Below are 13,985 nucleotides of genomic sequence, written 5' to 3'. Positions count from 1 at the left end.
ATTGGAAATTAGATTTTAATTATGATCTGATCTAAATCATTAAATGAATCTAAGGGTTTAGAGTGTGGTTAACTTCTTATTATAAAGCCAATATAATAGTTTTATAGTGGTATTCATTATATTTTACAGTGCTCCTCATCATACTAAAATCATTTTTTAGGTTATTCATTACAACCATGACCACTTGGTTTACTGTTATAAGTCTTTATCCTGTAATTGAGAGGTCTTTTATTCAATACGTAGTTGTCAAAATCGTTCATTTTTAAATTTGGTGAAAGCCTAAGAACTTCACTTGCCTGATACTTATGTGATGCATGTGTGATTGGTGAATGCCCTATAATAATTGTCAGCCACTTTTTAAATTTTTTTTATGTTTATATATATATATATATTTATTTATTTATTTATATTTATATAGCCCTTCTATGCTAAGGAGGTCCTTAACTTAGCTTAAGGAACGGATTTCCATATTTTGACTACTTTTCAATCGCATATTCACATCTTTACCATTCATTTTTTAGGTACATATGAGTAGATCACTTATGCAAATTTTCAGCCAAATTAATGATCGTTAAGACATCCAAAACTATAATTTATACAAACGGTTCAGGTTGGACAGATTCGGTTCGTTCGTGTAAATTGCAGATTTGGATGCCTTCACGATCATCAATTTAACTGAAAATTTGCAGAGATGATCTACTCATATATAATTAAAAACTTAACGGTTAAGATGTGAATATGTGAACGAAAAGTGGTCAAAATATGGAAATCTGTTCTTTAAACTAAGTTAAGGACCTCCTTAGCAGAGCAAGATTATATAAAATCTATAAACTAAAAAAAGAGTTTTTTTTTTCCAATTGTTCATTCCTGGGAAGAGGAAGAAGCAGATTGAGCAAAGGCGTCCTCTTTATTTCCGTCCGCTCTTCCCGAAGTGAGCGAATTGCATGTATAGATCTGTTGGGGCTTATAGTTTAATTGATTGAAACGTACCGCTCATAGCAAGATTATATAATCTTGCTCTACTAAGGAGGTCCTTAACTTAGTTTAAGGAACGGATTTCCATATTTTGACCACTTTTCGATCACATATTCAGATCTTAACCGTTATGTTTTTAAGTATATATGTTTACTAAAATAAATATTCTGATTATTTCATTATGAGTTTTTTGATTTTTTTTTATTAAAAGATATTTTGGAGAATCCATATTTTGGTGAAACCTGAGGGCTCTTTTTATATTATCGTAAGTGTGTGTGTGTGTGTGTGTAAGGTCCGTCTAGTGAGAGATTCATTTTATTGGCCAACTTTTCGATCACTTATCAACATCTCCACATTCAGTTGTTAGGTCTACTTAATGGTCACCAATTTGGATGAAAAATTACAGAAGTGATCTATTCATGAAGTCTTAAAAAGTGAACAGTCAAGATGCCGATATATGATCGAAAAGTAGGTCCAACAAAGGATCCCTTAGTGGAAGGGCCTCCATAAACTTTTGAGAGAGAGAGAGAGATGACCTCTATAAACTTGTAAAGTGAGGACGTTTTTATTTTCAGCATAATAAGTGAAAATATTTTTTAAAATGATTTAGTGAGGTCCCCAATATATATAATATAATAAAAATGATTTCATTCTAAGAATTTATGTGCTCGAAACGGAAACCCTAGCAAAAGCCTTACTATATAAGAAAACACTCATACTCTTGCGAAGATTTGATTACAAATGAGCTAGAGTACAGGACAATTTCTCTGTATGTCATATCCATGCAACCATTACTGTTGGGCGTTATTTTTATATTGGCGCATGGAACAATGTGTACAAATCCTAAACTAAGATTGTTGAATAATTAGGACAATTATATAAATTAACTATTAAGATTAGGGTTACTAGGCAAATAACCAGCTGTTGGCCTATTAGGCAGGCTATGTGAACCTTTGGGATATACGATGAGACTTTTCTCTGTTCATTTCGGTTCCGTTCATTTCATATGCGGCGAAGTGAACCACAAAATGTTTAGAATCTTTCTTGCCTTTTCAGAGACCTTTACCGTCAACGCCAAAGTCCTATATAAACGCCACACTCCTCTTAGCTTCCCCACACAGCTCTACATCTCCATTTTACGTACAAGTTTCTGCCTAGCTAGCTATCTAGCTCCCTCTTCGATTCTCTTAGGTCCTCTAAAATCGAAACACTAAATGGCGGAAGCGGAAGGCGAACCAGGAAGCTCCATGCATGGAGTCACAGGAAAAGAGCAAACCTTTGCGTTCTCAGTCGCTTCACCTATAGTCCCGACCGATACCACAGCAAAATTTGATTTGCCAGTCGATTCTGAGCACAAGGCCAAAGTCTTTAAGATTTTCTCTTTGGCCAATCCTCACATGAGAACCTTCCACCTGTCTTGGATCTCCTTCTTCACTTGCTTTGTCTCAACTTTCGCTGCTGCTCCGCTCGTCCCTATCATCCGAGACAACCTCAACCTCACCAAGCAAGACATCGGAAATGCTGGAGTTGCTTCTGTTTCTGGTCAGAAATTTCATTAATTTCCTAATATTCCTTCGCTGATTAATTCTCTTTGGTAGCTATTACTCACATGCACTCCATCGATGTCAGTTCATTATCATTTTCAAACTCAATATATAGTTCCTTTTGACACAAAAAATAAGGTCTGGGAATCGCATGTACTAATTCTGTTCTAAATGATATGTCAAAAGTTTTTCTGACACTTTCTATAGTACCTTTTAATCAAAAATTTTATATAACTTTTTCCGATCCATCACAACATTTCGTCGATAATTGGTATTTTGAAACTCTCTTCGATGTTTCCGTTAACACCCTATTGAATCGATCCATTTTTTTGTTTCACAGGGAGTATATTCTCTAGGCTTGTAATGGGCGCAGTATGCGACTTACTTGGACCAAGATATGGGTGTGCATTTCTAGTAATGCTTAGCGCACCCACAGTGTTTTGCATGTCATTTGTAGCAGATGCTGGGGGTTACTTAGCCGTGAGGTTCATGATTGGTTTCTCTCTGGCTACATTTGTTTCTTGCCAGTACTGGATGAGCACCATGTTCAACAGCAAGATCATAGGTTTGGTCAATGGAACAGCAGCAGGGTGGGGTAACATGGGTGGTGGCGCCACTCAGCTCTTGATGCCTCTAGTGTATGATATTATCGGCCGAGCCGGAGCAACTCCTTTCACTGCTTGGAGAATTGCCTTCTTCATTCCTGGTTGGCTTCATATCATTATGGGCATAATGGTCTTGACTCTTGGCCAAGACTTGCCTGATGGGAATCTTGGTGCCCTACAAAAGAAGGGTGAAGTTGCGAAAGATGAATTTAAAAAGGTCAGTTTAATTAGGATATTTGTTTCGCTTTCTTACTCATATGGTCAAAAGATCCAAGAAGATTCAATTAAAGGATACTAATTCTGTAGTTTGATTTGAACAGGTGTTGTGGTACGCTATCACAAACTACAGGACGTGGGTCTTTGTCCTTCTCTATGGCTACTCCATGGGCGTTGAGTTGTCAACTGATAATGTCATTGCTGAATATTTCTATGACAGGTTTGTTGCTTTCCACAATAATTTACTTATTTAAGAGTTGAATCTGAATCTTATTTTTCTCTATTGAATCTAAATGTTATTAACAAATAATTACAAAGGGTAGCGAAACCTAACCAAAGATTAAATTATCTGACTGTAGATTCAACCTCAAGCTTCACACTGCCGGGCTCATTGCCGCCACATTCGGCATGGCCAACTTCATAGCTCGACCCTTTGGTGGGTATGCTTCCGATCTAGCAGCCAGGTATTTTGGCATGAGGGGCAGGCTGTGGACCCTCTGGATCCTCCAAAGCCTAGGAGGAGTCTTCTGCATCTGGCTCGGCCGAGCCAGCACGCTCCCCATCGCCGTCACGGCCATGATCCTCTTCTCCGTAGGCGCTCAGGCCGCCTGTGGAGCAACTTTTGGAATCATCCCATTCATTTCACGACGATCCCTTGGGATAATATCCGGTCTCACCGGTGCTGGCGGGAACTTTGGCTCCGGACTCACCCAACTCGTGTTTTTCTCATCCTCAGCATTCTCCACAGGCACTGGTCTATCCTTGATGGGGGTTATGATTGTGTGCTGCACTTTGCCAGTGACTTTGGTTCACTTTCCACAGTGGGGAAGCATGTTCCTCCCAGCTTCTCAACACGTTGAGAAATCTACTGAAGAGTTTTATTATGGGTCCGAGTGGACCGAGGAAGAGAAGCAAAAGGGTTTGCACCAGCAGAGTATCAAATTTGCAGAGAATAGTAGGTCTGAGCGTGGTAGGCGCGTGGCCTCTGCTCCGACTCCACCCAACGCCACACCTTCTCATGTTTAGTCAACAAGGGAATTAGGTTAACATTAAGCATTAAGGTGCAAGATGAGGTTCCACTACCTATGTACGAAGTCATGAGTTCGAGTCACCATGGGGCAGGAGTGAAATCATTTGATCATCTTTTACAAAATTTAAACAAAAAAAAAAAATGTTCAAGATGAGGTGTGGAAACCGACCAATAAGAGAGGAGATATGTTGGTAGTTTTGGTATACTTGCGTGTGCCTCGATTAATGTATCTTATTACGTTCACATGTGTTTAACCTTTTCCTATATATATATATAGAAAATCGGCAATCATCATATTATAGTACAGTCGATCGGAGTAAGTACCAAGAGACTACATGTCACCCTCCGATTTTTAAACATAAATAAAAATTAGTATATAATTTTATAATTATACATGCGTGATGGTTTAGTCATCAATACAAAATATCTGGAAAACTTTTTCTTTTTAACTCAAGTACATACTGATGCCATGAACCGACAACGTCAATATATACTCACTCTGCACAATCATATATTACACAAGTTTACAAAATAAATTACCATAACAGAATAAACGTAAATGCTCCTCAGAGCTTACTACATAGCGGAAGTCATAACGATGACAAAGTCAATAAAATTTGCTTCTTACCCGTACTGTTGCCAACAAACTACCTCAATTTCAGCCACGATTACCATGACCTGCAGGATTAACCCCTACACTATTGAATAGTGTACCGGGTTGCCACATAACAAACCCGGTAAGCTTATGAAAGCTTGTATATATGAGTAACTCAAGAACATCAATCAACTACTCACACCAATCAACTTAAGGAAACAACGCAACCATGATTCCTTCCAACATTCCATGTTCTTCCCCCCGAAGGAACAACATAAGTCACCCCTGTGACAACGTACTATTTGCTAACTTACAATCAATAAGAAAATCAAGTCTCATCTAGACAATAAAAGAAAGAATACTCTCGAGACTCTCTTTTAAACTAAACACTTATGAGTCTCCAACAACCTCGACCGTTACCACCATAAGCTATAATGACAGACAGACTAGAGCTCTAACTGATCGTAACCACTCGCTCGGCCAAAGGCGTGATTTCTGATTTCTTGTTTCGGTCACCATCTGTGACATATGATTTTCAGACCATGTTTGGTCTTCAAATCAAACGTTAAGTAAGTCGCACCCGACCTAAAAACGTTACATAAATCAATTAAAAGATTTCCCCTTCCTTGATTATCATCTGTGACTCTTGGTACAAAGACCAATACATTTAAAATAAGTCATGCTTGACTCAAAATGTAACATCAAACTCAACACTTTTCAAACAATAGAAAATATCTTTTTCCACAATATTGTTTCCCTAAAAGTCACATTCAACAATAATATAAACATAATCATGCATATTGTTTCATCACACATCACTCACAAGAATATTTATATTTCACATAAAAAAGATAAAATTATACACACACACACACACGTAGTCATTCGCTCAGGAACGCCTACTTATACCAACTATATTTTGCAGTTAAATAAATAAAGCCGAAAACAATAATGGTAACTCGGTTCGTAAATGAACATTGTGAGATTACTCACCTCTGAATCCTGCTGCGTCTTCTATACAGAACAAAGCAGCACAACCACAAAATATCCTTCGTCAAGTACCTAATCACATACGGTCTCAACTTAGTATATGAATCATAAGCGATTTAAGTCCGAAACCCCTGTTTTGAACTAAAATCCCAAAAAGTGATGCCAATCAAGGCGAAACCACATCTGAGACCACCCAAAGTCTTTGGAACAATCCTCCGAGCGATATGTCAAAACCACAAGTCGATCGAACGCTCGAATCCTCACGGATCTAATAATCGAACAGTTCGAAACCGAAAAAATCATAACATATTCATACGGTCTCCAAAATTTACGTATTATATATCAAAACGCTCGTATCGATGAGTAGATGATATATAAGACTAGAAACTGTCCCTTACATGGTCAGAATTTCGCCAAAGTGCTGCCACAGGCAGTGGCACAACCACCATAATCACCGTCGGCCAAAACTTAAAACCACAACAATCCAACCGTTCAAAATGTCAAGAATACCAAGTACAGAAAATTCAGGCTTTTTCCCACTATTATTTTCATGTAATTAAGGCTAGGGGCATAACAATTCCCCAAGAAAACTTATCAGCAACTTATTGTCTTGGGATAGCTTAGATCAACCACACTACAGGGCCTTGTAAGCATCCACAAATAATACGCTTACTGATGCCCCTGTGTCGACCAACACCCTGGAGGTAAGGTAATGGTTGATATGAATGGTAATTAAGAACGGGTCACCGTGTGGCATGCTTATATTGGCCTCTTCCTCCTCGTTGAACATGATTGACTTCCAACCTGCCTTGGTATTCTGCGAGCCACCTTTATTTTAGTTAAAGACCTCACTTGCATGTCTAACTCTTGTACGTCACTTTTTGGCCTGATGGGACAACTGATCATTTGGTCCTGCATCATGGATTGTGAGGATCTTCCCATAAACATCGATAGCTCCCACCTGCTGGGGTGGTAGGTACCACTACAGTTTGTCATTTTGTATTAGCGGCTTAACTGTGTTTTTAAGCGCTATAGAAAAGTTCGTGTTGTGCTCCGCATCCTCGTGATAACTGCAGTATTTCCTGTGTCCCGTTGTGTTAGCTTGCTTTTTGATAACTTTTTGGGCAGCGGGCGGGGGACGTCGTCTCTATTCTCGTTTCATATTGTTTCATAGGAGCGTAAGTACCATGAATACCTCGTATCGTGGTGGCGGAGTTGGTTTGACGTAGCTGTTAGGGAGATTCTTCTCCTACTACTGATACAGTTTGCCTTGGCGGTCGCTGCTTTTATTGATATAGTCCTTGCTTCTTTTCTTCTTTTTTTTGGGAATAAGGTGACTTGTTGGAGTCTTGATTGCATCTGTTGATACGGTTTGCCTTGGCGGTCACTGCTTTTATTGATATAGTCCTTGCTTCTTTTGTTTTGGGAATAAGGTGACTTGCTGGAGTCTTGATTCCATTTCCTGTTTTTTGGTATCCTCTCGAACGGGAGGTGGCAATGCCAACTACACCTCTAGGCCTCATCATGGGCCGGGCTAGGGCCAGCCTTACCCTAACTTTAGAGCTTAGGGTAGGGCCGGGCCGGGCTAAGGCATTAATATGTAAGCCCTTACCTGCCCTTAAGGCCCATCCCACAAGGGTCGAAAGGGCCGAGCCGGGCCAGCCTTTCCTAATAGGGTTGGATCGGGCTTTTGTTTAACTCGCATAAAACATAATTTCGGCAAAACTTAATATACTCAAAAGTCTGAAACTAAAAAGAAAAGAAGAGAAAAAACTCGAACTGAAAAACAACTTCAATCATCATACATTCATACTTGAGAATAGGCTACTTGAGAACCTGAGCTAATTACAAATAAGTGAACTGTGAATAACTACAAATCCCAATGAACCTTTAATTACACATTCTCATTGAAATTTCACTGACTGAGGCTACAAAAACTCTTCATCAATTCACAAATGTTGCAATCTTTGATACAAAAACTGAAGCAGTGTTTGGTTTAACACCTATAATCTTCCTTCTTAAGCTAAACTTCCTTCATCTCTTAGTACTAAACAGAAAACCTGCAATAGTGCAATACATACATATACTTCAGTTCATTTTCACTCTCTGCAACATTAACGTTTCACTCAAATCCATTAAAGAGATATATTCTTAAATCATGATCAATTGATGTAACAAATTATATGGTAACCAAGAATTTGGAACACTCACTAACGACATCAATCACTAACAAGATGACCTTATTATGATGTGCCAAATATTCCATGAAAGATTGTACAATATAAGTGCAGCCCTGCATATTAAACATTACAAATTAATGCAACATCAAGAGAATCCAACATGTGGTAAAGAGATCAGATATAAGTGATCAGTAGCACATTAAACATTAAACATTAAGGCAACAGCAACAACACATGGTAAAGAGGTCAGGGTTAAACATTACAAATTAATGCAACAGCTGTTTGACCCCAAAAGTAATTTTTGGCAATATCCTTTAAGAGGGTTTAGCACAGCGGGCTGATACCTGCGGCCCAAAAATAAGCCTACCTGTTATTGAGTTATAGCTTTACCCATTCCGGGGTCCATAAGAAAAACGAGCCCTTATAGGATTCGGGTAGCAGATACTGATTAGGAATCTTCCATCAATAATCCTTCTATGACAAGGAACAGCAGAAACCCAATATAAATACCAGGTTTCAAGGGACAACAAGACACAACTCTTCAATAAGCTAATCGCACAGATTATCCAAAGTCTCTTCGGAGCAACCTACCTTCAACCTAGTTGAAACCAACTAAGCAAGGGTAACGCTCTCACAACCCAGCGAAACTAAAGTCACGTTTTAGCAAACCCGTGCTTTCTCCTACTTCCCAATGATTGCTATGCTTAACCTACAACGTTAAGTATCGATTCGGTGAACGCAAGAGATCACACCACAAATCCTATCCGTAAGGCGAAAGTCATTTTCCGAAAGGCAGAGAAAAGAACCTAGTGAAAAAGTTGGTGCTCTCCTCGTCCACAACGTTTGAGAAGAAGTCAGGTCAAGGGACGCCCCTACGACTACACCACAAGGTGTTGGCACGCTCGCGCACTCAAAAGAGACAGTTTGCTACCCAGACTAGTTTTGGAGCCAAATTTACATGTGCATGAGTCAGATCATTTACCTCATGTCAACCTATCTGTCTCCGAAGCAGAAGATTATCAAGTGAATAGACCAGAGAGAGAGAGAGACCAAGAAGGATTCAAAGACCAATAATTACCAATATGGGAAACGCAGAAAACCCAACACGACCAACGCCATGCCAGAACACTTACCCTACCATTGTTGATCACCCTTCGTGGGATTGCGCTTCCACCTAGTAATTATCACTTGATGGCTTGCTATCAACTCCTAGTATTTCTCCTACCTTCTTATGAAATGGTTTCGAACAATCCTTATAATCATATAGGGGGATTTAGCAAGTTTGCACAACATAATATGTACATCACCCAACACATGATGAACAACAACTATTGTAAGGAAATTAATTTGTCATATCTTCAGTATTAATGCAGATTGTTATACAGATCGAGTTGTACAATAGCTGTATCTTTCCTTATATGTAATCTAGGTAGAAAACAGGTTCCTGACTTGTAGGAATTGATTGTAAGCATCCCTGTATAAAAGATACGTTTCTATGTAAATGAGATTATAACTTCAGTCTATTGATTTCTCCTTCTTTCATGGTATCTGAGCAGGACTAGATCCTGACTCTTCTCATCTGCTGCACTCTAACATCTCGTGTAGCCTAACCTTCATTCCCTCATCGTTCTAGCCAACATAGGCAACGACGATGTCCTCTCACCACCACTCAAAGATCATGGCAAATCAAAAGCTGATTCCTCCAATCCTCCTACATCTGAGATGTCAAAATCTGACATATCTAATCCTTTTTTCACACATCATTCAGATCATCCAGGTCTAGTCCTAGTCTTTAAGCCCCTGAATGGAGACAATTATGCGGGATGGAAAAGGGCTATGACCCTAGCTCTGAATTCTAAGAACAAACTTGGTTTTGTGAACGGCACAATAAAGGCTCCCTTAGAAGAGACAGACCCTGTAATGATATGGTTCATTCATGGATCATCAACACCATTGATTCAGAAATCACCGACAGCGTCATCTACTATCCTACCGCTCACGAAGTATGGGAAGATCTTCGTGAGCGATTCTCTCAAGGCAACACACCACGAATTTTTGAGATTCAGCGAGAAATCGCTTGTCTCTGACAAGAGCAGCTGTCAGTCTCAGCCTACTATACAAAATTGAAGGGCCTATGGGATGAATTAGCTACCTATTCAGAGATATCTCGTGGACCAGAGGCAGAACAACAAAGACTCATGCAGTTTCTATTGGGTTTGAATGATACTTACAGTTCTGTTCGCGGACAAATTCTTCTAATGATTCCTTTGCCAACAGTTCGTAAAGCATATGCAGCAGTCGCCCAAGATGAGAAGCAATGTTCTCTTTGTACTTCTCATCCTATTGCAGATTCATCTTCAAGCGCAGCCATGGTTGTGCGCTATTCAGGGAGACCTAATCCCAATTCAGGAAGAGGAGGACGTTTTGAGAGATTTGACAGACAAAACCAGCGTCAAGACCGCAATTTTGCATCTCAGGAAGTACGCCGTGTTGACACTGAATGGTGTCAAGGCTCTGGCAGGGGGAGACCTCATTGTACTTACTGTGGAGATCCGGGTCATTGGGTGTAGACTTGTTACCGATTGATTGGGTATCCCCTAGGTCACCCTAAAGCCAAACAGGGCACCGATTTTTCAAAGCAATCTAGATTAGCAGTGCCTTCCGTCAATCAGGTTGGTGATGCAGTTGGAGATGCTAATGGGCCAACGGTGACACTTACTGAATCCCAGTTTAAACAATTTATGGCTGCTCTCAATAATCCAACTTCGAAGCCCAATTCAAATGCAAGCTCAAGTCCTACAGCCAATGCCGTAACAAAACCGGGTTTGTCTAAGGTCGTTTCCCGCAATTGGATCATTGACAGCGGTGCAACCGATCATATTACTTCCTCTACGCAATTATTTCACAAAAATAATAACTGCTCATTACCACCTGTTCTATTGCCTAGCGGGGATAAAGTTGACATTATTGCAAAAGGATCAATACCTCTGAGTACCATGTTTTATCTTCGTGATGTGTTGTTTGTGCCAAAATTTAAAGTCGATTTATTATCGGTTAGTCACTTGACGAGAGGATTAAACTGTTTAGTGACTTTCTTCCCATATTGGTGTATTTTGCAGGATCTGGCTACGAAGAGGATGATTGGTTTGGGTGAACAACACAACGGATTATATTATTTGATGGCCTTAGCGACGGAGAAGTCCAAGACCAGTCCATCTTTTTCCACCACACGCCCTACTTGTCATCTTACGGTCACCTCCACCGATCTATGGCACAACTGCTTAGGGCATGCGTCATCCACTTGTTTAGGTTTTATTGCTAAGAATTTTTTGCATGTTTCCATGCATTCCGTCTAATAATGCTTGCCACATATGTCCTCTGGCTAAGCAGAGTCGCTTACCTTTTCCTACTAGTACCATTTCGTCTATCAAACCATTTGAAATCATTCATTGTGATATTTGGGGTCGATGTCGATTTCCTTCCCTTTCTGGTGCTCATTATTTTCTTACCATTGTTGATGACTATACACATTTTACTTGGATATTTTTAATGCGGCATAAAGATGAAGTCCAATCACTCATCAAACAATTTTTTAGCTATGCTATCACTCAATTTGATTCTCGTATTCAAACTTTCCGTAGTGATATCGGTAGTGAATTCCTCTCCCTTCGCTCCTTTTTTAATGATCAAGGTGTCATTTTCCAACATTCTTGCGTTTACACGCCCCAACAAAATGGGGTTGTGGAACGCAAATACCAACACATCCTTCAAGTGGCTCGTGCACTCAAGTTTCAAGCCCATCTCCCTTCTCAATTTTGGAGGGAGTGTGCCATTACCGCTGTCCACATCATCAACCGTTTACCTTCTCCCATCCTCAACTTCCAAACACCTTTCGAACTCCTTTATTCCAAACCTCCTTCCTTCTCCTATCTACGTGTTTTTGGCTGTTTAACCTATGCTACTAACGTTCACCCCTCTCATAAATTCGATCAACGTCCCATTCGGTCTGGTTTCATCGGATATCCCATCGGTCAAAAGGCCTACAAATTGTTTGACGTAACCCGCAAGAAGATCTTTACTAGTCGCGACGTCAAATTTCATGAACACCTCTTTCTTTATTCCTCTCGGCCCGGTTATGTTGTCTCGTCCTTGGGTCACCACCCAGGCCCAATTCCCTTGCTTCCTAACCCCTCTCTTTCTGACTCAGACATTGACTTTTCTTTCTCTCTCCCCACGTCCTCTTCCACTTCGTCTCCTTCTCCAGATCGCGATCTTTCTTCCACCTCGTCTCCTTCGTCTACCCTCTTGTCCTCTTCACCACCACCACCGCCTCCATTGCCGCCACCTCTTTGTACCTACTCCCGCCGTCATTCGCTGCCCCCTCCGCCGATCAGCGACGCCATTCTTCCCGCTCCGCCCTCTGTTCATTCTCCCTCTCCGGCGCCGCTCCTTACTCTTGAGTCGCTCTCTCCTCCTTCCCCACTGCCTCTTCCGGCAGCTGCTGTGCCCACTTCCACCTCCGCTGCTGACCCCGACCCTGCTCCCAATCCCGAACCGGCCCTTCTCCGTCGCTCCAGTCGTCCAACATGTCCACCGGACCGCTTCACCTACCATGTCTCCACCACTGTTCCTTCCGACCAATCGTCCTCTTTGCTGCTTGGTCCAATCAAAGGTACTCGCTTCCCCTTGGCTCATTATGTTTCGTATCATCGATATCTGCCACAGCACCAAGCCTTCACGGCCTCCCTCAGCTCCGTTACTGAGCCACGCACCTATTTTGAGGCTGCAGTCCATCCTGAATGGCAGGCCGCTATGCTTTCTGAATTACAGGCTCTTCAAGCTAACAGAACTTGGACCCTCACTTCTCTTCCGGCTGGTACCCATTGGCTGTCGTTGGGTTTATAAGGTTTATAAGGTGAAACACAAGGCCGATGGTTCTGTCGAATGGTATAAAGCCCGCCTGGTTGCTAAGGGTTTTACTCAGTTGGAAGGGGTTGATTATCAGGAAACATTTTCCCCTACTGCCAAAATCATTACTGTTTGGTGTTTGTTGGCTTTGGCTGCAGCTCGTGGTTGGTCATTGCATCAATTGGATGTGAACAATGCGTTCCTTCATGGAGATTTGTCGGAAGAAATTTACATGTCTCCTCTGCCGGGTCTTCGGCGACAGGGGGAGGAGAATCTGGTATGCCGATTACACAAATCCTTATATGGTTTGAAGCAGGCTTCACGGCAGTGGTTTGAGAAGTTTTCTGATGCTGTACGGTCAGCCGGGTAGGTCCAATCAAAAGCTGATTATTCATTGTTCACTAGAAAACATGGGAATTCATTTACTGCACTTTTGATTTACGTTGATGATATATTGATTACCAGGAATGATTTGAAGACTAGTGCTGCACTTAAAGCTTTCTTACATAGTCAATTTTGTCTCAAAGATCTTGGAGACCTAAAGTATTTCCTTGGTATTGAAGTTTCGACTTCCAAACGTGGGATCTTTATATGTCAACGTAAATATGCTCTAGAGATTATTGAAGACGCAGGGTTACTAGGAGCCGCACCTGCGGATACTCCCATGGAAAAAGGTTTAAAATTATATGATCGTAGTGATTTGCTCAAAGACCCCGGAAAGTACAGAAGGTTAATTGGCAGGCTTATATATCTCACTGTCTCACGCCTTGACATTACCTATGCAGTCCATGTCCTTAGCAGATTCATGAGCCAACCAAGGAAAATGCATTGGGAAGCAGCATTGAGAGTGGTACGTTATCTAAAAGGCGCTCCTGGACAAGGTTTGTTTTTCTCTTCCATCAATGATCTGAAGTTGAGAGCTTATTGTGACTCTGATTGGGC

General features: G+C 40.9%; 1 protein-coding gene across 1 annotated transcript; it reads left to right on the top strand.

Moving 5' to 3' along the window:
- The first annotated feature begins 2,189 nt into the window (after window positions 1–2,189).
- Window positions 2,190–4,615, top strand: LOC112202059 (high affinity nitrate transporter 2.4). The gene is made up of 4 exons (XM_024342961.2): window positions 2,190–2,517; window positions 2,860–3,341; window positions 3,445–3,560; window positions 3,700–4,615. The coding sequence occupies exons 1-4, from the start codon at window positions 2,190–2,192 to the stop codon at window positions 4,364–4,366; spliced, it is 1,593 nt and encodes a 530-aa protein (XP_024198729.1). The 3' UTR covers window positions 4,367–4,615.
- Window positions 4,616–13,985: the final 9,370 nt, after the last annotated feature.

Source organism: Rosa chinensis, chromosome 5, assembly GCF_002994745.2.
Source record: "Rosa chinensis cultivar Old Blush chromosome 5, RchiOBHm-V2, whole genome shotgun sequence".
NCBI lineage: Eukaryota > Viridiplantae > Streptophyta > Magnoliopsida > Rosales > Rosaceae > Rosa > Rosa chinensis.
Note: the sequence above shows the minus strand (reverse complement) of the source record. Positions and strands in the feature narration are given on the sequence as shown.